We start from the raw sequence: 24,899 nt of genomic DNA on the forward strand, positions 1-24,899 counted from the left end.
TTTCAAAAACGCTTTTCTCTAAACTATTCCCGATTTTTTTCCTCGTAGATTCAACTTTTCCGAGTACTGTGTTGAAATTTTTGTTCAATATTTTCATTAATTTCGTCTGTAGACTTTTTTTAATAAAAACAAAGTTTTTTACAGTTTTCTCCATTTGTTATATTCAACACCCTGTATTTCAAAAACGCTCTTCTCTAAAGTATTCCCAATTTTTTTCCTCGTATATTCAAGTTTTCTAAATACTGTGTTGAAATTTTCGTTCAATATTTTCATTAATTTCGTCTGTAGACTTTTTTTAATAAAAACAAAGTTTTTTACAGTTTTCTCCATTTGTTATATTCAACACCCTGTATTTCAAAAACGCTCTTCTCTAAAGTATTCCCAATTTTTTTCCTCGTATATTCAAGTTTTTTAAGTACTGTGTAGAAATTTTCGTTCAATATTTTCATTAATTTCGTCTGTAGACTTTTTTTAATAAAAACAAAGTTTTTTACAGTTTTCTCCATCTGTTATATTCAACACCCTGTATTTCAAAAACGCTTTTCTCTAAACTATTCCCGATTTTTTTCCTCGTATATTCAAGTTTTTTAAGTACTGTGTTAAAATTTTCGTTCAATATTTTCATTAATTTCGTCTGTAGACTTTTTTTAATAAAAACAAAGTTTTTTACAGTTTTCTCCATCTGTTATATTCAACACCCTGTATTTCAAAAACGCTTTTCTCTAAACTATTCCCGATTTTTTTCCTCGTAGATTCAACTTTTCCGAGTACTGTGTTGAAATTTTTGTTCAATATTTTCATTAATTTCGTCTGTAGACTTTTTTTAATAAAAACAAAGTTTTTTACAGTTTTCTCCATTTGTTATATTCAACACCCTGTATTTCAAAAACGCTCTTCTCTAAAGTATTCCCAATTTTTTTCCTCGTATATTCAAGTTTTCTAAATACTGTGTTGAAATTTTCGTTCAATATTTTCATTAATTTCGTCTGTAGACTTTTTTTAATAAAAACAAAGTTTTTTACAGTTTTCTCCATTTGTTATATTCAACACCCTGTATTTCAAAAACGCTCTTCTCTAAAGTATTCCCAATTTTTTTCCTCGTATATTCAAGTTTTTTAAGTACTGTGTTAAAATTTTCGTTCAATATTTTCATTAATTTCGTCTGTAGACTTTTTTTAATAAAAACAAAGTTTTTTACAGTTTTCTCCATCTGTTATATTCAACACCCTGTATTTCAAAAACGCTCTTCTCTAAAGTATTCCCAATTTTTTTCCTCGTATATTCAAGTTTTTTAAGTACTGTGTTGAAATTTTCGTTCAATATTTTCATTAATTTCGTCTGTAGACTTTTTTTAATAGAAACAAAGTTTTTTACAGATTTCTAAATTTGTTATATTCAACACCCTGTATTTCAAAAACGCTCTTCTCTAAAGTGTTCCCGTTTTTTTTTCTTGTAGATATAACCCTCCTAAGTACAATAACAAAATTTTATTTCAATATTTTCATTAATTTTGTCTGCTTAATATTTTGAATTAAACTTTTCTTGACATAATATTTCCAACGTTTCACAAAAATTTACCTGTTCTGCTATCAGCAGATACCAATAAATCAAATATCTTCGTATCATATATTTCATTTTTAAATATTTACGTGTTATTAGAGAGACAAACCGGTGTGTAGGTCACAGAAAAAAAAATCTGCTTTCACTTACGTAATATGTAAACGAAAGTAGTTGATACTGACATTACAGACGCTGACTCGCAAAACAAATATTCTCATAGTACGGGCGATAAACCAAAAACTAAACTCGTTAGAGACAAAATTCGACATAAAAATGTGATAAAATTATACAATTATGTTATTTAAAATGTTAATTATCGTAAATCTACACGATAAATACTCCGGAGGATTAAAAAAAAGAATTATTGTTACCGCAATTAAATCTATTACTAACAGATGGTTTTGTTTATTGAAAATTGAAGAGAAGCTACGAGATTTATACGTTGACCTGTGGTCAGTCAAGTATTTAACCTTGTTCCATTCAGGTCACAGTTTATTGTGAAATAGTCACTGTGTTTTGCTTAAGTTGACGGTCAACAAAGACGAATTATTACGCCATTAAATCGACATTTATTGTCCTTTTTGATAAACGTCCTCAACGAAATAGATGCACATTTCTAAACAATATAATCATCTACATTTCAAATTGTTATATATAACATATTACACGATGATAATACCTAGTTACTGTTTATTACAAAATCAAGCTGATATAACTTAAAATAATAATTGTACACCCGTATTCCGATTCGTTACAAGGTTATTAAAGAATTAAATACTGTTTGATTATGAAATATCCTTTGGATATGTAAAAAAAATCATTGTAGTACTAATATTATTTCTAGAATACCTAATACTCACCTTTTTAAACACAAACACTATAACTGTAGTTCAGAACACATTAAATCGATCCGTCCTGTATTAATTTCACCATAAACTCAAATTTTATCACTGTATTTGTATTTTTTGCAATATAATCAAAGCAACAAGGGCTAAAACACTGATAATCATACTTAATATTAATAACAAACCTTTGTGACAGTTAATTTCATAGATACATCGAAAGCATAGAGGAAAATATTATAATTTGACGTTTAGTGCAATAGATGATTCTAGAGTATAGAGGTCTCATTTCATAAATATAATTAAAAATCAAAAGATAGGTTGTTGTTAAATTAGAAAAAGTTTTTTTTAATAACTAACGTTTAATTTTTTCGTATAATTTTTTATAGAACATATTAAAAAATATAATATAAAAGCACGTAAGTATTGAAAACATTTATCTATGACAACATCTAACTTCACGATACTTTTGGTCTCGATCTTATAAGTTATATTCCCATATTTATTACTTTAAAATCTTTTAACAAATACACTAATATAGAAAAAAGAATTGTATACAAATTAATATAGTCCGTTCATACCTATTACTTTTGAAAATATTTTTTTACGCATATTGTTTGTCTATACATTCTGTATAGATAATTATTGCAATTAACAATGTATTTGACATTAATAATGTTGAATTAGCATTGACAATACGTTTATCAGAGCATAATAAATGAATTGCGTAATTATCGTATACCTGACTGAATTGAAAGTGAGGTTAGTAGGATAATGTCGATTATATTTTAGATTTTTTCTTGATATATGTGATCAGTATTCAGCATAAGAAGTAATTCACTTAATTTGTAATTGAATATGCATGAAATTCAATTAAATACGATAACTTTAAGGGGAGATAGATAAAAAATTGAAATAATAATAAACAATTGACAACACTGTATATAAAACCAAAATTGAATGAAGTTTGTGAGAATATTTGAAAAAAAATGATGTTTAGGGTTTTAATTTGTACTAAAAGTGATACAGGATGTCCCCAAATATATACATTTATTCTTTTAAGACGGTTTCTTAATAATCTTTTATTGAATATGTTTTTGGATATTTGAAAAAACCTTTAATGGTCACAGTTTGCTACGAAAAATTGTACAGGGTGGCCCAGAATATGCACTATTATGTAAATATTTTAAGTAACTAAACCGGACCTGCTTTAATTTCACGTTAAAATGAATAATACCAAAGAAAATTGGTGTCTGTGTTTGATTATTTAAAAAACGTTCCTCGATATTGGAATTATCAACTAAAAACAATACACGGTGAACCCAAAAACATGAACTATCAACACAATCACAATCATACAGGGTGATTCAAAATATGCACTATAATATTAATTGCAAAATTGACAATTGCTTTTCTTTTACTTTTAAATGAATAGCATCAAAAAAATTCGTGTCTGTGTTTATATTTTCAAAAAAAGTGCCCCAAGATTATAATTTCCATTAAAAATAATACATATTGTCCTCAAAATACGCACTATTTTATAAAATCGTAAATCTTCTAAGCCGGACCTGTTTTTTCGTTCTAATTTCCATCCCAAGTTAAAATATGGAGTATCATCGTTCGAAGCTGGGGAAATTCGGGTAAAATAAAAAGAAAACACGTGACATCAAGTCATTTTTATTAGAACATCACAACACCAATAATAAATGCAATTAAATTATTCGAAAGCTTTATCGCGCTCCCGCGCAATTCTGACACTACCGGGACGTAAATTTTATTGAAAAAAAAAAAGGTTATCCAAAACCGTACGTTTTCAAAAATTGACCGAATCAACAAAAAAAATTACTAATTTTTCGAAATTCAAATTAAAAAAAATATATAGAACTGAATCAACTGCACCGAATATTTTCTAAGGCAATTCTAAGTGGATTTAATCTATCGCGAGAAGTTCTACGTCAAAAATAAGTGTAGCATTCGGGGGGATGACACCCGGATGACCCCTAGATCCATAAGCGTAATCAGGAGAACACGTCAACTTAGCCCTTTGTCCCAGACTCAACTGCAAGGACATAAAACCTAATCAGTATTTTAAAATACTAAATTAACAAAGTTTTAACAAAAAAAACATCAGAAAAAACCAAAAAATCAACATTTTTCACTCTAAAAGCACAAATCAGAGCGCAAGGATGGTATATCATCAAATCGAAAAAAAAATACATAAAAAAATTGACTAATTATAGGAAAAAAATGACTTACTTGGGCAACACCTTCGTCCCACCCTTTGATCACTTCGCCTCTACCGATGTGGAACTTAAAAGGCGACCCCCTGTCTCTGGAAGAATCAAATTTTTGACCATCTTGTAAAGTACCAGTGTAATGTACTGATACAGTTTGTCCTGTCTTTGGGAACGTACGACCTAATTAAACAACATTTAGATATATTTCAAGTACAAAACACGTCAATTTTGTAGTATGCAATGAAATATATTAGAGTACATTAACACCACGCACATAATCGATGTTTAACACGAGTAATAAACACAAAAAAAAACGCTAGAAAATTTACTTACCATCTCCAGGTGTAATTGTATCAACGATTACTCCCATGTTAGAATTTATACGTTATTTGAACGATAATTATTATTTAAACAACTGCACTTTATATTATAAATATAATAATACAATTAAAAATGGCGTAATGGCTGATCTGAAAGGTAACTCGAAACGATGTGAAGAGAGGAACAGGAACTTGCTAACAATAGTGATGGGTAATAACAAACTAGTGATTTTATAACTGTTATTTTTATATAAAAACGTTTGTTTTTTCACTTATTATTTAAAAAATCATCACAAATTATTACATTTATCTACACAAACAATAATAAATTCAATTATTTGATATATATTTAACAAAATCAAGTTATTTTTTAACTGTTATTATAGTATCGCACAACTCGTATAACTACAAGGTTTCCTGGGATGGGAGATATAAAGTAGTAATACTAATAGTGATTTTCTGACTATCGTTTAAATTGGATTGGAATTATATATATAAATAAAATAAATAAGAAAATTGTTATTAATAATGAAATATAGTTAAGTCAATAATATAACAATTTATTTACTATAAATATAGTAAAATAACATTTCTTTATATTTTTGTAAACTGTTATTATAACATCGTACAGCACGTCGATGACGTAATTACTGTGTAACTCGCATTTATATATACAGGTTGTATATCAAGTATAAACATATGATTTTGTGTTGTACAGATTGTCCTCGGAATAAACTATAAAAAGGTAAATAAAAAACCAAACATAATATTTATTCATATTAAAAATATATGACAAAAACAGTGTTAGGAATAATTTTTGCTATAAGATTTTAATAATTTAAATAAACCGTATTGCATATTTTCCCCGCTTAATAATAAATTTTTAACGTCGCAATCTGCTCCGTTTTTTAATAAAATATCAACAATTTTAACATTCCCTTTTTGACAAGCGTAAAATAACGAAGTATTACCGATATCATCTTGTTCATCGATGTTACAATCACCGCATTTCACTAATTCTCTTATAACTTGCACCCTTTCGTATATACAAGCCAAATGTAGAGGGGTATAAAGAGTTTGGTAGGTTTTTAAATTCGATAAAGCCCCGATATCTAATAAAATACGTAAAATTTCGCTTCTACCGTATTTGGCAGCGACATGCAAAGCCGTATAACCTTTATTATCACACATATTAATATTTAAAAGTAATTTATTAGTGGTGACATGATTTAGATCGTCTAAATCACTTTTACATCGTTCGCAGATACACAAAGGATGACATTTACCTTTATTTATATTTCTATCGATACTATTATAACCTAAATAAAAACAAGTTAAAGGGAAATCGTTATTTTCGATTGATTTCAATAATAAATCGATTTTTTTTAACTGCTCGTCGTTTTTTGGTTTTATACCGTGTATTTTAAAATTATTATATTCGATTTTTTCGATTTTCGTTGTAAATTTTTCGCATAATTTATATATAAAAGCGTTGTGCGCCAAATCTAAAACACTACGATTTTTTTTATTTTTTATAAAAACCGAAGCTCTATTTTCTAATAAAATTTGTACTATATCTAAATAACCCCATCTAGCGGCTATAATTAACGGCGTATCGCCCGTAGAATTCGCGATATTCACTTCGGTTCGCGTCGACGAATAAATCAAAGCTTTAACACAATTATCGTTACCGTTCAAACATGATAAATGCAAGGGGGTGTTTTGTTCAAAATCTTTTACGTTCACATCGGCGTTTTTGGTTATTAGAAGTAATAAAACATCCTGGAAACCGTTTAAACAAGCGTAATGTAGACTAGTTCTACCGAAAGAATCTGAAAAATTTACATTCACATCGGTTTTTAATAAAAATTCAATAGTATCAAGCTTTCTTAACTTCGTAGCTTCTAATAGTAGTTCATTTGTACCGTAACGATCGGGGGTGTTAATACAATCGATACGCGTGCTTAAAGGGTGGGATTTAATACAATCCGATGGTAAATTACGATTTAAATCTTCTAATAAATGTTCTAGTATAAATTCTAGAGCTGCTTCGAGGGATGATATACAAAATAAAGTTTGTTCGGTAACTTCGTTACTTAAATTAAATTCTTTAATATAAATCAAATTCCCGTACCAATTATTTATATTTGATTTAATTATAATAAAAACCAATATTTGTAATAAATCGTCAGATGTAACATGTTTACCACAATCTAAAATTGTTGTAATGGTTTTTTTCAAACAAAATATTTTATCTAGTACCGTATCGTGATTATTTAATTGTTTTAATTCGAATTTTGCGTTTAAAATAACCGATTCAAAACCGGTTTCGATTCCCAAGTCTTTATCCGTTATATTTGAATTTTTTTTAATGATCCGATTCAAACTACTATCTTTTTCGTGTAAAATCGTGTTTATACCGAAAATAAGCTTCCTACCGATACAATATTGCATATAAGTCTCAACGGCTTGTTTAATTTTATTTAAAAAACGATTTTCCTTGTTGCACTTTTCTTTTATTAATGAAAAAGTAAAACATCGTTGTAAACATCGAGAAAACAAAATTCCTATTAGTTCTTTTTGATTTTGGATAGTTTCTAGCACGAAATTTTGATCAAAACTGAAATTTTCGATTAAAATTTTCAAATTAACGAAAATATCACGGTAACACCATAAAAAATCGATACAATCGTGAATATTTGATAAATTTTCATTATAATCCGAATAAAAACTGTATTTTTCTGAAAAAAACGGTCTTTCGATGCACCATACAAGAAATTTCGAATTATTATTCACGTAATGAGTTTCTTCAAACAAAATATCGATATTATCACCTGGATACGTCGAGATCTTCTTATTTGATACGAATATTTGTTTTTTACTTAAAGTATACACGGAATCGTCAGTATTTCTTGTAGAAACGATAATATGATCCAATATTACTTCGTTCGTTATAGTTTCTTTTTCGATTGTTCCTATTCGTGGTACGCAAATTATCCATTGTCGTAAGGAAGATTCTTCGATGATATCGGGGTGATTGTTGTAAATTTCTTTAAAGAATGGGTTTATTGACAGGTTTTCGTCGTATTGTGACCACATTGCAATAGTTACATTATAGATTTTTATCGGAATAACACGGCTGAAAATAATTTATAAATATATATAAATAGGATAATAAAATGTTATATCTATATAATCGTAATTGATAAAATGATTTACATACCTTTCATTACCTCTAATTTCGATTTCAATACGAAATTTTTGTTAAAATTGATAGTAATAATAATAACATAACCTAGTACTCACTTCTTCTTTTATAAATAAATTAACTTGACAGATTCATAGATAACTTGAATATATATAGTTATATTCGGAGTATTGAAGAAAAATTGGATTAGTAATTGATGAAAAATTCAATAAATCTACTATTATTCAATATTTTACTTCTATATGCGTGATTTTCTATATTTTAATAGAAAAAAAGACAATAATGAAAAAATAATTCTTAACTAACTTACCAGCACACCAAAAAAGAACTAATTTCTACTTTTATATAAAGATTTGATTGACAGATTCATTTGAGATTAGAAATTATGATAAATAAATTTCATATAGGATCTAATTAAATCATTATACGCTAAATTTTCAATTGCTAGAAGCAAAATTAGAGAATTTTAATTACAAAAAACAACAATAATAACCATATTTCTTCTTTTTTATAAACACATTTTGACATATTCATAGATAATTTGATAGTATATATATGATTTTGAAATTAACTAAAACCTAATTGAAAAAGGAAAAATCTTGAAAAGTTAATCAAAATTGTCATTAATTTTCGCAATAAAATACAAATACGATTCATTTAAAACGCTGGAAATTTAATAAACTATTCAAAGTTAAACCTCAGGTTATTTATAATTTATCTATGGGAAAATGAATGACCTTTAAGTTAAAATATTTTTATTAACAAAAAATAAAGAAAAATGATAGTTTCTCGTGAATTAATTCGTGCATATTATCCGAAATACCATTTTCCTATAACAAAAAACAAAAATTACCCTAGAAAAATACGAACTACAAAAATTTTTTTACGATTAAATTCTCATTTTTTTTAATTAACACATAGTAATTTATAATTTGAACGAACTAAAATCATTGAAATACAATTTTTATCACACATTTACTAACTTTAATACCTACCTTAACGGAAAATCAATCTTCTAATACTTCGTCTACGAACGAAGTAATTTCTTCAGTCATATCAATATCCAACGACGAATTTGTCATTTTTTCGCTCCCAATATCGGTTTCCCCTTCTAAAACTCCACTATCTTGCCTCGTTTTTATTATATCAGTTGTTATTGCCACATTTTTTTTCATCTCTATATCATCAATTTTCGTTCTTTTAGTTTCCGGTTCGTTATCGAATTCTCGAATTATATCTCTTGGTATTTCGTCATTTGCTTTTTCCATATCCTCATTATCATCAACAAACATATCGATAGAACTTTGTTGTAAAAACGTCGTATTTACCTCATTTTGATTATCCGTAACGTGTTGTACTGTATTTACGTTAATAACAGTTTGAAATGGCGAAACTGGTTGACAAAGTCTCTCAATACTATCTAAACCTCTCTTAGAAGCCATAGCGACATTTATACGTCGATCACATAACGAATTATTCAAAATTTGTAATGTACACGGTAGGGATACTTTTAAAACCCCTTGTTCATAAAAAGACGCTAATAAATCGTGAATTTTTTCTAAATTCTTCTTATTTGTATATAAATAAACGTTTTTTTTAGTGTTAATATCATTTAAAACGCCCCAAATTGCTTTAAATAAATCATTTAAAGTGGTTTGTTTTGTTCTAATAAAACCGGACGAAAATAGCGTTATTAACGTATCTAAAGCTAATAAACATTTGATTTCATCATTTTTTATTTCTATTTTCGTCTTTTTACCCCCCGAATTCGGTTTATTCACATCGATTTTACTATTTTTTAATACAACTGATTCCTTAACGGGAATTATATCTCTCATTACACATTCGATAAGTTCCTTTTGGAAACGATCGTTTAACCCGCATTTAGAGATCATTATCCAAGTATTTAAACATTTATAAACTGTTTCTTGTAGTACGCAATCTATAACACTGTAACATCTACAATTTTGACTCTTTTTTAACGAATCTAAAAGTATTTTACTGACTATAAAAGTGTAAGGAAACGAGCTGTTTCTCAACCATAAAATCAACGTTCGTAACAAATGAATTAATTTTATTTGTATCGAGTTTAAAAGTAAAAAAAATTCGGCGTTAAATTCGTCTTTACCTACACTGTGAGCGCAATATTGCGTCGACGTGCCTCCTATTATGATATTTATTATTTCACCCGGTATAATTTGTTTAAAAACTGTAAATTTTTTTTCTAACATTGTTATTATAAATGAAATAACGTTTTTTATTCTTTTAGCTATAAAAAACGCGGTTTTATTAGGTAATTCGTCGATTATAAACCCGTCCTGCTCTGGTCTTTCTATTTTATTAATTTCAATGCGGTTTACTAAAAATTCATCGAATAAATCATATAGAGTGCTACATAATTTTTGTACGGCTATTTTATAGTTATTTTTATGATTAATACCGTCAGAACCAGCGTTGCCCACTTGTTGTAGATACAAAAAACATATAGATGCTTTATTTACTGTAAATTCGGAATTATTATCCAAAAAAGATAATATATATTTCTCGATTTGTATTTTACGTGATACGAACCAATTACCGTATTTTTTTAAACACAAAATCAAAATATCTAAAGTTTTATCAATCAAGTGACATTTTAATTTATTCGATAAACAAAAATCGACTATTTTCGACAAATACTCAGTGAGTATCTTTTTTGATAATTCGTGGTTGTTTATAGATGCTTCCAGGAATTTTTCTATAATGGATAATTTGATTTCGGTCATATTACCTTGCGAATTTTGAGATAAACAGTTATCTAACCAGTTTGTTAAGTTTTCGTTAAAAAAATCCTCGTGGCAATAGTCGAGTATGGAAGCTAATAAATTCCAACCTGATGCAGTTGTCTTCGAGGAAGAAAGTAACGAATTCACAGTTTTAATATGCGTATCACTCGGACCGTCGTTTAAATACACTTCCAAACACTTATCCATTTTATATTTCGTTTTAAAATTAAAACACAATTACTTCGTTTTAGGTAATATTTAAATTCTTCTTCTTTTTATTTCAATGAGTAATCGTTCAAAATATCTAATTAGATATTAATATTTATCTATGAATAAAGTATAAATAATCATATATTTTTTTTATAAAGAATTTTTCAACTCATTTAATGATTGTTTATATGGGAATAGATGGTTTTGAATACATTCATTGTATATTTAATGGCAGAAATAGAATATATTTTTTTAAATTTTGTTGAGATTAAAACAATGAACCTCTATTGATTGGCTTTGTCTATTTATAAACAGTTAAAGTGGAGTATCTGTCATTGGATTCTTCTTTTTCTATTACGAAGTAAGTAACCATAAAAATATATATATACAGAAAATTATATTGTTTACGGAAAATCAAATTTTTTATAAAAAATACTTGAGTTGACGGTCAAGTTGAAAAAACAAAGTGAACAGGGTATGTCTGCGATAGTGAAAACCATAAATTGATAGATTAACGAGTGCAGCGCCATCTGTTTGATAATACCCACACTTTAATCTATAGCACAGTAAGGAATTGTTAGAGTAATTACCGTAGTTTGGACATTCTGTAATAGAGGGCGTACACAATATTATTCTAATAGTCGTCCATTGTTCTATTTTATTTTTTTAATATATGCATCGCCATCTGTTCGATCATAGCCAAACCCAATCTTTGAATCTATTATACACTGAGAAATTAGTAGAATTTATGTTTTAGTTAGTCGTTTTTGGTATAGATAGCGTACATAGGAAATACCTTTTAAAATGGGTTATAGTCCGTTCATATTAACTGGGAAAAGGGATCGAAAAATAAGAAACACGATTGTATAATCCACAACTTTAATAAGAATCAATACAATAATCAAAATTGCGGATGAAAATTTTTTTGTACAATAAACGGTTTCAATTGAAAAAAAGGCACTATATACAAAATATCCTGGAACTGAAAATTCGTGGCAGTGAAAAACGATCTTTGGCGGTATATTTTACACGAAGAAAACAAATAAATATATAAATTCACGCGTTACCGCGATTGATTTTAATACAAAAAAAAGTGAAACATAAATTAAAAAAAATATATATAAATATGTATATATATAAAAAAAATTAGGAATTAAATTTATTCTGTGTTTTAAAATCTACGGCGCACTCCCTCTTGAACCTAGCTAGCTCCTTCAGCAATTCCTGCAATTATCCTTATAATTAATTATCCTTATATTAAGTACAAAATGTAGTACTAACCTTCGGTAAATTCGTCCTTATATTTGTCCTTGAGAATTTTTTCACCACCGTACTCAAGTGATTGTACAAATCCAATAAAGACACCAAAGATAGTCCTTCCGTTATCCTTACGGCGGTTTCTAACGCCTTTTCCAACTCGATTTCGGAACATTCGATCGGTTTCGACGTCGACGTTATACTATCGATCGCTGAAATCGAGAAAACAATCGATTTTAATGACGTTTTAATCGTATCGATCAGAATTTCGTTACCTGATTCGTTCAAAGCTTCGTCTACGTCGTCGAAATCTAAGGGATTATCTAATAATTCGGAAGGGCTCAAGATATCACTCAGTCTCCTACGAGGGGATCTGGAAAATTCAGCGAATCGATTTAATATTGGATATATGTAAATAATGTATGAACGGACTATAACGAATAGAAATTGGATATGAAACAATGGATGAACGGACTATAACGAACGCTATTGCGAATTAAAAAATTGGATAGTAAAAAAATGTGCGAATGGACCATACCGAAACCGAATTTATAATAAATTTCAGGAAATGTACGAACGGACTATACTCAAAGTTAAACCTAAATAATATTCGACATTGAAAACATGTATGAACGGACTATACTTACTGTAAAACATTCGAAGTATCCGTTTTATTATTTTGAATATCACAGTTAACGGTGAGCGGCGTTGTCGGTTCTACTACCGAATTTTCTTTACCTTCAACTTTATCGTCGTCCTTATCGCCGATTCGACAAGATTTTTCATCGGCTTCATCGTTGGATTCTTCGGACGTTTCTTTATCCCCGTTCTGGAAAAACAAAATTTGAAAAAAAAAAAATGTACGAACGGACTATAATCAATTTTGCTAGAATCAAATGAATATTAGACATTAAAAACTTGTATGAACGGTCTATAAATAATCTGAATTACAAAATTAAAAAAATATAAAAATAAGAAAAAAATACTCACTTGAACGTTCGGATTATCGATGAATTTCCTCTTTTTAGTTTTCAGCAGTCGCCCCCTCTGCCACCGGAACCTCTTCCTTTTCCTGTTGACGTTTTTGTTATCGGATTTTTCTTCGATTTTTCCGTTTTCTTCTTCGTTCTCCCCGTTGGGCAACGTCTCGTTTAATAATTCTGTTGAAAAATTAATTTTTTAAATATTTTCATTTTTTTTTTTTTTTCAATTTTTATTTATTACGTACCGGGTGTGTAAATATAAGGAGGTAGATATTTGGTGGGGCAGTGTTTCCTTTCGCGTCTTTTCCTCGATATGGCGATGCATTTTTCCTCGAAGTCCGTATCCATTTCGGTTTTTATTAATGTGTAGGCGTAGTCGCGTAAAGAGCACGCCCTGTGCCGGATCTGTTTATCCGCCGATGTTCTGGAAAATAGAGAAAATTAATTTTTTAGTGTATTTTTTTTGTTATTTTCGCTCACCTCGCAGGGTTGTATTCCAGGGCGTTTCGGCATATTAGTTCGATGTCGTTTAAAAAATCGCTGGCGCACTCGTAGCGATGGAAATCGACTTTGGTCATCATGGTTTCCAAGTCCATGGGTTGTTTTATGATGTTGGTATAGTCAGGTACTTCTTCGGTATCTACCGGTTTGGTGAACATGAAAAATCTGGAAAACGGAAAAAATAAATAAAAATACAAATAAGGATTAATGAACATGAAATAAATGTGGGGAGAATGAAAAAATTAAAGACATAAACAGAGTAATATCACCAAAATTGAAAAATAAAAAAATAAAGATTAAAGAAATTAATAATAACAAAATATATATGAACAAATGGAAAATGAAGATATTAAGAACAGTATTGATGTAGTAGATACAAAAATAGAGAAAAAATATAAAAAAATTTATCGGAATAGTGTATCGGGAAGATATAAAATTAAAAGAATAATAAAAATTGAAAAAACTAATAAAAATTAAATTCAAAAAATAAATAGACAACCTAAGAAATAGTGAAAATTTTGGTAACCGTGTTTTTCAAAGAAAAAATCGATGAAGGAATGTAAAATAGAGATAAAATTAATTAAATTTGTGATTAAATGAATCATAAATAGAAAAAATACAAAAAAAATAGATAAACACTCACAATTTATTATTGGCCAACTTCTTACACATATCTCTCAAAAATATCCTCAACTCCCTAAGAGTGTGTTCCTCTTCGTCGTGCAATTTCTTCGATTGCTCCTCGTTGAGGGGCAGCGGCGGCGGCGTCGGCGCTCTAGGAAGAGGCGGCGGCGTCCTAGGTAATTCGCGAGCTTTCTTCACCGGTTTAAGGGAACCGTCGACGATGAGAGGCTTGAAAAATTGACGTCTCGATTCTACGCTCGGCGGTTTCAATTCCAAAACCTCTTTGCGGTAATAGGAAAACAAATTTTGTATCTGGAAACGGAAATCATCGAAGAAAAAAAAATGGCGGACGGTTTAATTCGATTACTCACTTCCGTCGGTAGATTTTCGTATAAACTGTCGGCCGTCGCTAATAACAGTATCGGAACATTTGGATCTAAAGATGTTAATTGAGATTTGAATATGGCCCTAACGGTTTCCGATACCAGACACCACCATTTATCTATGTTCGGTATGTAGATTATACTCGGTACGTTCCTTTTAGCTTCGATGAATACCTGTGAAATAAATTTGATCGATTAATATTCGATTTTTATAGATTAATGTTCGATTTTGAACAATGTTAATAGACGAACGATCGGTTTTAACCGATGAATGATCGATTTTTATTAATATTCATCGACAAATTATAGTTTTTGATCAATTTTGATCGATTAACATTCGATTTTAGTTTGCTTTAGACGATTTTAATCAATTTTTATCGATCATTGATCGATTTTAATCGGTTTTCATCGATGAACCTTCAATTTTAATCTTGATATCATCGATATTTTTCGACTTTCATCGATGAAAGATGAATTTTAATCGGTTTTAATCAATTTTGATGGAAGAATGATTGATTTTAATCGACGCATGATTTAAATCAATTTTGAACGAAGAATCTTCGATTTTAATGACGAATGAGCGATTTCAATCAGTTTTTATCGATTAGTGTTCGATTTTTATCGATTAATGTTTAATTTTTAAAGATTAATGTTCGATTTTGAATAATGTTAATCGATGAATGATCGGTTTTAACCGAAGAATAATCAATTTTGATCGACAAATCTTCGATTTGTATCGGAGTTAACCGATGAATGATCGATTTAATTACATTTTGATCACTGAAAAATCGATTTTAATCAACTTTGATCTATTTTTATCGGTTTCAACCGATGAATGATCGATTTTTATCGGTTTCAACCGATGAATGATCGATTTTATTCTGCTTCAACCGACTAATGATAGATTTTAAGAGTTGAGTCGATAAATGATCGATTTTTATCGGTCTCAACCGATGAATGATCGATTTTAATCTGCTTCAACCGACTAATGATAGATTTTAAGAGTTGAGTCGATAAATGATCGCTTTTTATCGGTCTCAACCGATGAATGATTGCTTTTTATCGGTCTCAACCGATGAATGATCGATTTAATTACATTTTGATCACTGAATAATCGATTTTAATCAACTTTGATCTATTTTTATCGGTTTCAACCGATGAATGATCGATTTTTATCGGTTTCAACCGATGAATGATCGATTTTAATCTGCTTCAACCGACTAATGATAGATTTTAAGAGTTGAGTCGATAAATGATCGCTTTTTATCGGTCTCAACCGATGAATGATCGATTTAATTACATTTTGATCACTGAATAATCGATTTTAATCAACTTTGATCTATTTTTATCGGTTTCAACAGATGAATGATCGATTTTAATCTGCTTCAACCAACTTATGATAGATTTTAAGAGTTGAATCGATAAATGATCGACCGGAACACAAGAAAAATTCATTAAACCCAACGAATGATCGATTTTTTAACGATTTTAATCGATGGATGATCGATTTTAATCAATAATTTACCTTGATGCAAGCTTCTTCGGTGGATCTTCCGGTATCTTGGTACAGCATAACCAAATTTAATATGTAGGCGTGGATGTGCTCCATTTTGTATAAAATATCGGGGGCGACATGCGTAGTTTGACCGTGCCATTTCCGGTTATGAGTAATTGAGCGGGACGCATGTTTGGTGATAATTTCACTCTAAAAAGAGAAAAAACAATAAAAAAAAGAAAATACGAAATGCCGGTGAAAAATCTACGTGGGGGGGTGGGGGTGCTAATGAGTAAAATGAATGAAAGACAGATTTCAGAAAAATGAAAAAAATGGATTAAAATAAATAAAATTGATAATAATTAAGAAAGTAATTGAAAAATGGAATAGAAAAATAGAAAAAATGGAAAAGAAGAGAAAATTGATAATAAATGAAAAAAAATTATTGAAAATATGGGGAAAAATAATAGAAAATTAGAAAAATTATTAAAATTAGAATATTAGGAATACTAAAAATGAGATAAATGTAATAATTTATAGAAATTGAAAAATATGAGAAAAATTATCAGAAAATGGGAAAAAAGTGGAAAAATAATTTAAAAAATAAAAAAAGTGAAATTATGAGAGAAAATTAATAAAAAATTCAATAAAAAAATGAGTTAAAGATAAATTATCGAAAAAATGAGAAAATAAAAAATCGAAAAAAATGAGAAAATCATTATGGAATTAATAAAAAATTTTGGAAAATTATCAGACGCACTTACTTCGCCAAAGAAGTACTCAGACCGTGCGGGAACGTTCGTCGCAGCCTCTCCAACGATTCCTTAATGGTCTCTTGCAAAAGGGGCTCCAATATCGGAAACAATTTCCTACCTAAACCTTGAGTTACGCGATGGGACGCCGGAATCAACAGAGATTTCGCCCTCATGAAATCCACTTTTTCCACCTAAGTAACAGAAAAAAAAACATCCGGATTTTTTTTGTTTTTTTTTCACGATTTTCGAAAAATTCTACCTTGACAGTTTCCGGTTCCAGCAACAACCGATACTCCGAATTATAAACTTGCGGATAAGTTCTACGGAAACTTTGTATCACAGCTTCCGAGCACAGTGCCCTTAGGTCAGAACCGCAGTAACCTACAGTGTGTTCGGAGAGATATTCCAATAATTGGTTGTTGGGGGGATGTTTCCAAGATGAGGTATGGACGCACAAAATTTCTTTTCTTTCCTAATTGCGAAAATATTACGTGGTTAATGAGAAAAATAGGAAAATGTATGAGAGAATTTTGTAATTTCCTCAAAAAAAATGAAAAAAATTGTGGGAAATATGAAAAAAATCGAAATATTTTTGGAAAATTCAAATTTTTCGAAAGTACAAGAGAAAATACCAAAATTTTTTCAATATTAACAAAATAAAATAATTTTTTGGAAAAAAAAAACAAAAGAATGTTTCGGAAATGACCAATTTTGAGAAAGATTAGAAAAATAGATTTTTTCAAAAAATACAGAAAACATTTTGTTGAAAACCTTAGGAATCGAAATTTTCTGAAAATACAAAAAATTGGAATATTCTCGAAAATTTGAGGTTTCTCAATTTTTTGATAAATAAAAAAATAAAAATTTTCTCAAATTTTCAAAATTTCTTCCAAAAATATGTTTTAAAACGCCATTTGCACATATATATATATATATATATAAAAAAAAAAAACAAAAAAAAACCAAAAACAATTGTTTAAAAAATATCAAGAAAGGAATAAAAAAAGTAAAAAACTTCGAAATTCTCTCAAACTTTTTCAATTTTCAAAATTTTTCCATAAATTTGTAAAACAAACTCATTTACACAGAAATATAAAAGGAAGAAAATTCAATTTTTTCCAGAAAAAAATATCAAAAAAATGAAATTGTTTCAAATTTTCTCAATTATCAAAATTTCTCGAAAATTTGTAAAATTAAATAATTTTTGCAGAAATTAAAAGAAAAAATGCCAAAAACAATTTTTTCAAAAAAATGAAAACGAAACTTCCACAGAAACAAAACAGATTTTCCAAAAAATAAAGTTTTCCGTTAAAAAATTTCAAAAGACGAAAATTAAAAAAACCAAAAAATATGAAAAACATTAAAAAAAAAATATGTGGGTTAAAGAAATTTTCACGGCAGAGTTAAAAGGAAATCAATTTAAAAAAATAACAATGAAACGAAAATTAAAAAAAAAAAACAAAAAATAACAATTTTTTAAAAAATATCAAAAAACTCAATATTTCTAAGAAAAAACAAAAATGTCGAAACTTTTCCCAAAAATCGAAATTTTTGCAAAAATTTGTAAAATAATAAATTATTTTCACAGAAAAAAAAATTTTCAAAAAAATCAAAATTTTCAAAAATTTGTGAAATGTAATTTTCACACGCAATTTGAAAGGAAAACAATTTTTTTTCAAAAAAATGTCAATAAATCGAAAATTAAAAAAAATCGAAAGTTCCTCCAACTTTCTCAATTTTCAAAATTTTTCAAAAAATTTGTAAAATAATGTAATTTTCAAAGAAATTTGAATGCAAAAAAACACAAAAAAGACAAGAAAGTTTTTTCAAAAAAATATCAAAAACTTAATTTTTCTAAAAAATAAAAACAAAAATAACAAACTTTTCCCAAAAATCGAAATTTTTGCAAAAATTTGTAAAATGAAATCATTTTCACAGAAAAAAAATATTTTCAAAAAAATCAAAATTTTCAAAAATTTGTGAAATAAAGTAATTTTCACACGCAATTTGAAAGGAAAACAATTTTTTTTCAAAAAAATGTCAATAAATCGAAAATTAAAAAAAATCGAAAGTTCCTCCAACTTTCTCAATTTTCAAAATTTTTCCAAAAATTTGTAAAATAATGTAATTTTCAAAGAAATTTGAATGCAATAAAAAACAAAAAATACAAAAAACAGTTTTTTCAAAAAAATATCAAAAAACTTAATTTTTCTAGGGAAAAACAAAAATATCGAAACTTTTCCTTAGAATCGAAATTTTTGCAAAAATTTGTGAAATGAAATCATTTTCACAGAACAAAAAAATTTTTCAAAAAAAAACAAAATTTTCAAAAATTTGTGAAATAAAGTAATTTTCACACGCAATTTGAAAGGAAAACAATTTTTTTTCAAAAACATCAATAAAACGAAAATTAAAAAAAAATCGAAAGTTCCTCCAACTTTCTCAATTTGCAATATTTGGCCCGAAATTTGTAAAATAATAGAATTTTCAAAGAAATTTGAATGCAAAAAAAAAAACAAAAAAAAATCAGTTTTTTCAAAAAAATATCAAAAAACTTAATTTTTCTAGGGAAAAACAAAAATATCGAAACTTTTCCTTAGAATCGAAATTTTTGCAAAAATTTGTGAAATGAAATCATTTTCACAGAACAAAAAAATTTTTCAAAAAAAAACAAAATTTTCAAAAATTTGTGAAATAAAGTAATTTTCACAGCAATTTGAAAGGAAAACATTTTCTTTTCAAAAAATATCAATAAAACGAAAATTAAAAAAAAAATTCCTCCAACTTTCACAATTTTCGCAAAAATTTGTAAAACAATGTAATTATCACAGATATTTGAAACTAAAAAAACAAAAAATTCAAAAAACAGTTTTTTCAACAAAATATCAATTTTTCTAAAAAAAAAACAAAAATATCAAAATTTTCGCAAAAATTAATAAAACAGTCATTTTCACAGAAAAAAATACAAATTTTTTTTGCCAAAAATCAAACAACAAAACAAAACTCACGTCTTTCGATGGCAACGTAAACAACAACTCCCTATCGAATCTACCGGGCCTCCTTAAAGCCGGATCGATAGCGTCTATTCGATTCGTAGCCCCGATCACGATCACCTCACCTCGATCAGACAGACCGTCCATCAGAGCCAACAGAGTCGAAACGATACTGGCGTGTATTTGATCCTGTCTCGAAGACCTAACCGGCGCCAAACCGTCCAATTCGTCGAAAAATATAATCGAAGGTTTCATTTCGGCTGCCTGTAAAAACAAAAAAAATAAAAAATCACCCCTATAAAAAACCGCCTCCCTAATCCGATAATTACTTGTTCGAACAACTGCCTCAGCATCTTCTCAGATTCCCCTATCCATTTGCTGAGCAGATCGGCGCCTTTCCTCAGGAAAAACGAAACTTTCCTCGTACCGAAACTGCATTCGTTCGCCAACGCTCTCGCTATGAGGGTTTTTCCGGTACCTGAACAACAACGATTTTCCAATTAACTGGGAATGGAGGGGATGGGGTAAAAACTCACCGGGAGGACCGTGGAATAACACCCCCCTCGGCGGTTGTATGCAGAACTGTCTAAACACTTCGGGATACATCATCGGTAGCAGGATCATTTCTTTCAGACACTGTATATGGGCGTCCAGACCCCCTATACTGTTGAACCTTATGCTGTTGTCTAGTGTTTCCGGTTTGATCGGTACTATTTTCGTACTACCTCCGGCGCCTGATTTCATTTTTTCGTTTTTGGAATGGTGCGCCGTTTTCGGAGCTTTACTACAATAAAACATATAATATACTTCAAAAAGTCATATCAGTGTTTCAAAAATTGATTTTTGGCTTAAAAAATGAATATCAGTATTTCGAAATCGTTGTGGTGCTTCAAAAATAGACATAAATATGTTAAAATTCGATAATGGTGTTTTCAAAAATGGGTTTCGGTGCTTCAAAAACGGATATCAGTATTTCGAAATAGTATTAGTGCTTCAAAATTAGACATAAATAAGTCAAAATTTGATAATAGCATTTCAAAAATGGGGTTCGGGACGTCAAAAAAGGATCAGTGTTTAAAAATGGTTTTAGTGCTTCAAAAACATACATAAATAAGTTAAAATTCGATAATACTGTTTCAAAAATGGGTTTCGGTGCTTCAAAAACGGATATCAGTACTTAAGACATAGTTGCACTTGCTTAAAAAGAACACAAAATAAGTCAAAATCCGATAATTGTTTCAAAAATGGCTGTAAGTGTTTCATAATCACTTATTGTTTTTTCGAAAATTGATATCGATGTTTCAAAATGGTTTTAGTGCTTGGAAAACAAACATAAATACGTCAGAACCCAAGATCGGATTTAAAAAAATTTATATAAGTGTTTCAAAAACGGACATAAATATATCAAATCCCGATACTGATGATTAAAAACTAGATATTAATGTTTCGAAAACAGATGTTGGTGCTTCAAAAACGGATTTCGGTGTTTCAAAAATAAATATCTATATATTTGTACTTACCGACAAATTTCTGAGGACGAATCACTGGAACTGGACGATTCTTGGGTCCTTCTCGTGAAACGTCTCGTCCTAGTTTTCAAAACCGATTGTTGCACTGTGAAATCCATCATTTTATTAAAAAATAAAACTCGCCAAATTAATTCCTAATCAATTTGTGTTTTAACACCAACTCAGTAGTTAGGATATACCATCAAGATATAATTCATGATAAATTGTTAGTCTTAGTTGCCTATAATTAACCACAGTAGTTCAAATGTACCAGACAAAAGGTATTTCAATAAATTATATGTTTTGAATTGATAAAAGTAGCCCAAGTGTACTATTTAGTTGATTACAACTGAAATTACAAGCCTAAGAGGCTTAAAAATTGACAGAATAGTTCAAATGTATCTTAGAGAGTGATAAAACATAATTTTCTATAACCTAGTGAGTCTTCAACGTTTCAAAATGAGCCAAAGAAGATCAAATGTGCTATGAAAAGTATTCAGACCAAGTTCTAGATAAATTACAAGAATTATAGGCTTCAAAATAGTTCAAAAGTACCAAGGTGAATATTAAATCACAATTTTCGGTAAACTAGTGAGTTTTAGAATTTTAAAAATGTACAACTGAATTATGTACCGAAGGAAGCTAAATTACGAGGTTCAGATTAAATTGAAGTAGTTCAAATGTACCGGATAAATGTTTGAGGCCAAATTATGCAGTTAAGATGAAATTGAAGTAGTTCAAATGTACCGGGGGAAGCTTTGAGGTCAAATTACGCATTTCAGATTAAATTGATGTAGTTCAAATGTACCAGAGAAAGCTTTGAGACAGAATTAGGCGGCTCAGATTAACTTGGAGTAGTTCAAATATACCAGAGGAAGCTTTGGGGTTAAATTACGAGTTTTAGACTAAATTTAAGTAGTTTAAATGTACCAGAGGAAGCTTTGGGGCTAAATTACGCGGTTGAGATTAACTTGGTGTAGTTCAAATGTACTGGAGGAAGCTTTGAGGCAGAATTACGCGTTTCAGATTAACTTAGAGTAGTTCAAATGTACCGAAGGAGGCTTTTAAGACTAAATTATGAATTTCAAAATAAACTGAAGTAGTTCAAACATCCTCCTCAATAAAAACAAATAATACTTACTTGTTTTCGGCGCCGGTTTGGTTCTCCTGTCTCTCAACGAATACTTTCTACCTTCCTCTTCCGATTCCGAGCTCGTATCGATCATATTCCTCTGTTTCTGCGACCTTCCGGTCTGATCTGATCTCGTCGGATAATTTCTCCTATTCCTCGTCGTCGGTCGAAGTCTAGTAACCGGCAATTCCTCCCGTCTCTTGGCTTCCTCCTCTCCATCGCTACCTGAAGACTGATCCTTCTTAACATCCTTAATTGGTTTCTCAGTTTTCGCGTTTTCCTTCGATTCGGTGATCTTCTCCTCCGATTCCTCCTCTGGGGAAGTGTCCTTCTCCTCGACGTAACTCAAATTTTTCGAGCTCCTCAATCTACCATTCAATTTATTATCTGCAACGTTATCTTCCTTTTTGTTTTCCTTGTCATTGGACGTCCTCCTAGAAATTAACATCCTGTAGAAAAATAGGGATAAAATCACGGGAAATTTCGTTTTGCACTCACTCCTGGTTGATTTCATCTTTTTGTATCGCCCTCCTCAGTCTCCTGGGCGCTTCTTCCACCCCATAATCGAACAGATACTTCGGGGGTTTAATGTTGTGTCTCAATCTGATATCGCTGTTCTTCCTGGGGTTCTTGCGGGGTAATTCCATGTCGTTGTGAGCTTCCCCGGCGTCCCTACTATCCTCCTCCGAATAACCCGTGTTTAAATTTGGGTAACCGACTTTGTGCATCTGGCTATCGTCCAACCACGACATATTTGAAGGTCTTTTCCTCGTACTTCTTCTAACTCTACCTAAAATGTTGTAAAACGTATTAAACACTCTATATATTTAGAAAAATTGCATTAAAATATCGATAATTACATACTTTCGCTGTCGGAATTGAATTGTAAAGGCGAATGGGGATCGGCGTAACACTTTTGACTTATCGGTCGAAGAGATAAAGCTGTCCGTCTCTGTATTCGGTTCATTCGGACGAGATGTCTTGTTCTACGACCCCTGAAACATTTAAAACTCATTCACTGAGCGGTGGGAGTCGATTTTTTTTACCTCACTGTGTATATTTCGTCGTCTGTGTCGTGATCTTGTTCGTATACGTCGGAATCATCGTGCATTCCACGCGAATAGACAGTTAAAGTTCTTTCATCTAGGGATATTCGTTTGTGGTCGTTTCTTAACGGACGCTCTAGAAATAATTGATTTTTATCGATATATATCATGATCGAATATGAATATATCGACTTACGACTGTATTTATTCGTATAACCGAATTTGCTTCTCAGTTGTCTGGGCGGTAAAGGGGTTGTTGCCGTTTTTACGGAGGGTTTAGTTTCTTCTTCGATATTACAAGACGAATCTTTATCGTCGCTATCATCTGAATCGCTTTCATTAACGCTAGACGATTCGCTTTCTTCCACCGGTTCTTGTTTAATCAAACGAAGGCTTCCCTGCAATTTTTTTATACCCGTTTTGAAATATAAACGCGTAAACGACGTAAATATCGGTTTTGGTACGAATTTCGACAGCGGTTTTCTTTAAATACGATCCCCATAGAAACCCCGATTAAATAAACACGAAATATATGATAAATATGTGATTTATCTAATGACCTACCCTTGTCCTGTGTGTCGGTCCCGATGGTGAACCATTCGATTCCTTACGGCGCGTATTCACCATATCACTAACCAAGACAATCACAGTCGTTAATTTTTGTATTAACAAACAAAATCATGCAAATTTGTAGGTGTGAATGAATAATTTCAAACATTTTCACAATCCTGTATTTAAAAAGTTTCGTAAAAAGTATTTTTACGAAATACAAAGCAAAAAACGGTTCTCGTTCGTAAAATATAAAGTAAAATTTATATACCCAAATTTTAGTGTTTAATTGTAGATAAAATCATTAAAAACTTACTCAAATTTAAAAACGATGTTAAAATATAACAGTTTATTGATATTTTTATACACAAAAAGACGCTTAACTTTCACTATACACTAGACAATTAACAGATTATAAAAATATAGCTGTCATATGGCTCCATTTAAATGACATTTAGGCGATTTTAAGCGATCAACAAACATCTACATATATCGGATTGTATTTAATTTACGTTGCGTAAAAAGAGATAG

At 29.6% G+C, this 24,899-nt stretch overlaps 4 protein-coding genes across 4 annotated transcripts; all 4 read right to left on the reverse strand.

Annotated features, from left to right (window-relative positions):
* Positions 1 to 2,744: 2,744 nt before the first annotated feature.
* LOC130443086 (peptidyl-prolyl cis-trans isomerase Fkbp12) lies at positions 2,745 to 5,157 on the reverse strand. The gene is made up of 3 exons (XM_056777548.1): positions 4,973 to 5,157; positions 4,659 to 4,819; positions 2,745 to 4,461 (listed from the first exon to the last, which is right to left on the reverse strand). Exons 1-3 carry the CDS (start codon positions 5,007 to 5,009, stop codon positions 4,333 to 4,335), a joined length of 327 nt encoding a protein of 108 aa, XP_056633526.1. The 5' UTR covers positions 5,010 to 5,157; the 3' UTR covers positions 2,745 to 4,332.
* Positions 5,158 to 5,499: 342 nt separating this feature from the next.
* On the reverse strand, positions 5,500 to 8,281 carry LOC130443169 (ankyrin repeat domain-containing protein 27-like). Its single transcript, XM_056777670.1, has 2 exons — positions 8,183 to 8,281; positions 5,500 to 8,098 (listed from the first exon to the last, which is right to left on the reverse strand). Exon 2 carries the CDS (start codon positions 8,056 to 8,058, stop codon positions 5,764 to 5,766), a length of 2,295 nt encoding a protein of 764 aa, XP_056633648.1. The 5' UTR covers positions 8,059 to 8,098; positions 8,183 to 8,281; the 3' UTR covers positions 5,500 to 5,763.
* Positions 8,282 to 8,904: 623 nt separating this feature from the next.
* LOC130443170 (uncharacterized) lies at positions 8,905 to 11,221 on the reverse strand. Its single transcript, XM_056777671.1, has 2 exons — positions 9,163 to 11,221; positions 8,905 to 8,997 (listed from the first exon to the last, which is right to left on the reverse strand). Exon 1 carries the CDS (start codon positions 11,137 to 11,139, stop codon positions 9,175 to 9,177), a length of 1,965 nt encoding a protein of 654 aa, XP_056633649.1. The 5' UTR covers positions 11,140 to 11,221; the 3' UTR covers positions 8,905 to 8,997; positions 9,163 to 9,174.
* Positions 11,222 to 12,002: 781 nt separating this feature from the next.
* Positions 12,003 to 24,810, reverse strand: LOC130442639 (ATPase family AAA domain-containing protein 2-like). The gene is given in 24 exon segments (XM_056776936.1): positions 12,003 to 12,366; positions 12,424 to 12,611; positions 12,675 to 12,772; positions 13,047 to 13,228; positions 13,390 to 13,559; positions 13,628 to 13,806; positions 13,863 to 14,048; positions 14,527 to 14,819; positions 14,879 to 15,064; positions 16,416 to 16,543; positions 16,546 to 16,595; positions 17,150 to 17,331; positions 17,400 to 17,612; positions 20,149 to 20,397; positions 20,463 to 20,611; positions 20,670 to 20,917; positions 21,654 to 21,747; positions 22,783 to 23,207; positions 23,272 to 23,563; positions 23,638 to 23,768; positions 23,820 to 23,955; positions 24,016 to 24,217; positions 24,384 to 24,450; positions 24,685 to 24,810. Coding segments are annotated over 23 exon segments (4,122 nt in total). The 5' UTR covers positions 24,447 to 24,450; positions 24,685 to 24,810; the 3' UTR covers positions 12,003 to 12,288.
* Between the last annotated feature and the right edge of the window lie 89 nt (positions 24,811 to 24,899).

This window comes from Diorhabda sublineata, chromosome 4 (assembly GCF_026230105.1).
Source record: "Diorhabda sublineata isolate icDioSubl1.1 chromosome 4, icDioSubl1.1, whole genome shotgun sequence".
Classification (NCBI taxonomy): domain Eukaryota; kingdom Metazoa; phylum Arthropoda; class Insecta; order Coleoptera; family Chrysomelidae; genus Diorhabda; species Diorhabda sublineata.

Excerpts from the sequence above, each read along its gene's own strand:
- LOC130443086 (XM_056777548.1), bottom strand. The coding sequence starts at position 5,009 with ATGGGAGTAATCGTTGATACAATTACACCTGGAGATG. Across the intron at positions 4,820-4,972 it reads TACAATTACACCTGGAGATG|GTCGTACGTTCCCAAAGACA; the intron begins GTAAGTAAATTT and ends TTGTTTAATTAG. Across the intron at positions 4,462-4,658 it reads GGGACGAAGGTGTTGCCCAA|TTGAGTCTGGGACAAAGGGC; the intron begins GTAAGTCATTTT and ends ATGTCCTTGCAG.
- LOC130443169 (XM_056777670.1), bottom strand. The coding sequence starts at position 8,058 with ATGTGGTCACAATACGACGAAAACCTGTCAATAAACCCATTCTTTAAA.
- LOC130443170 (XM_056777671.1), bottom strand. The coding sequence starts at position 11,139 with ATGGATAAGTGTTTGGAAGTGTATTTAAACGACGGTCCGAGTGATACG.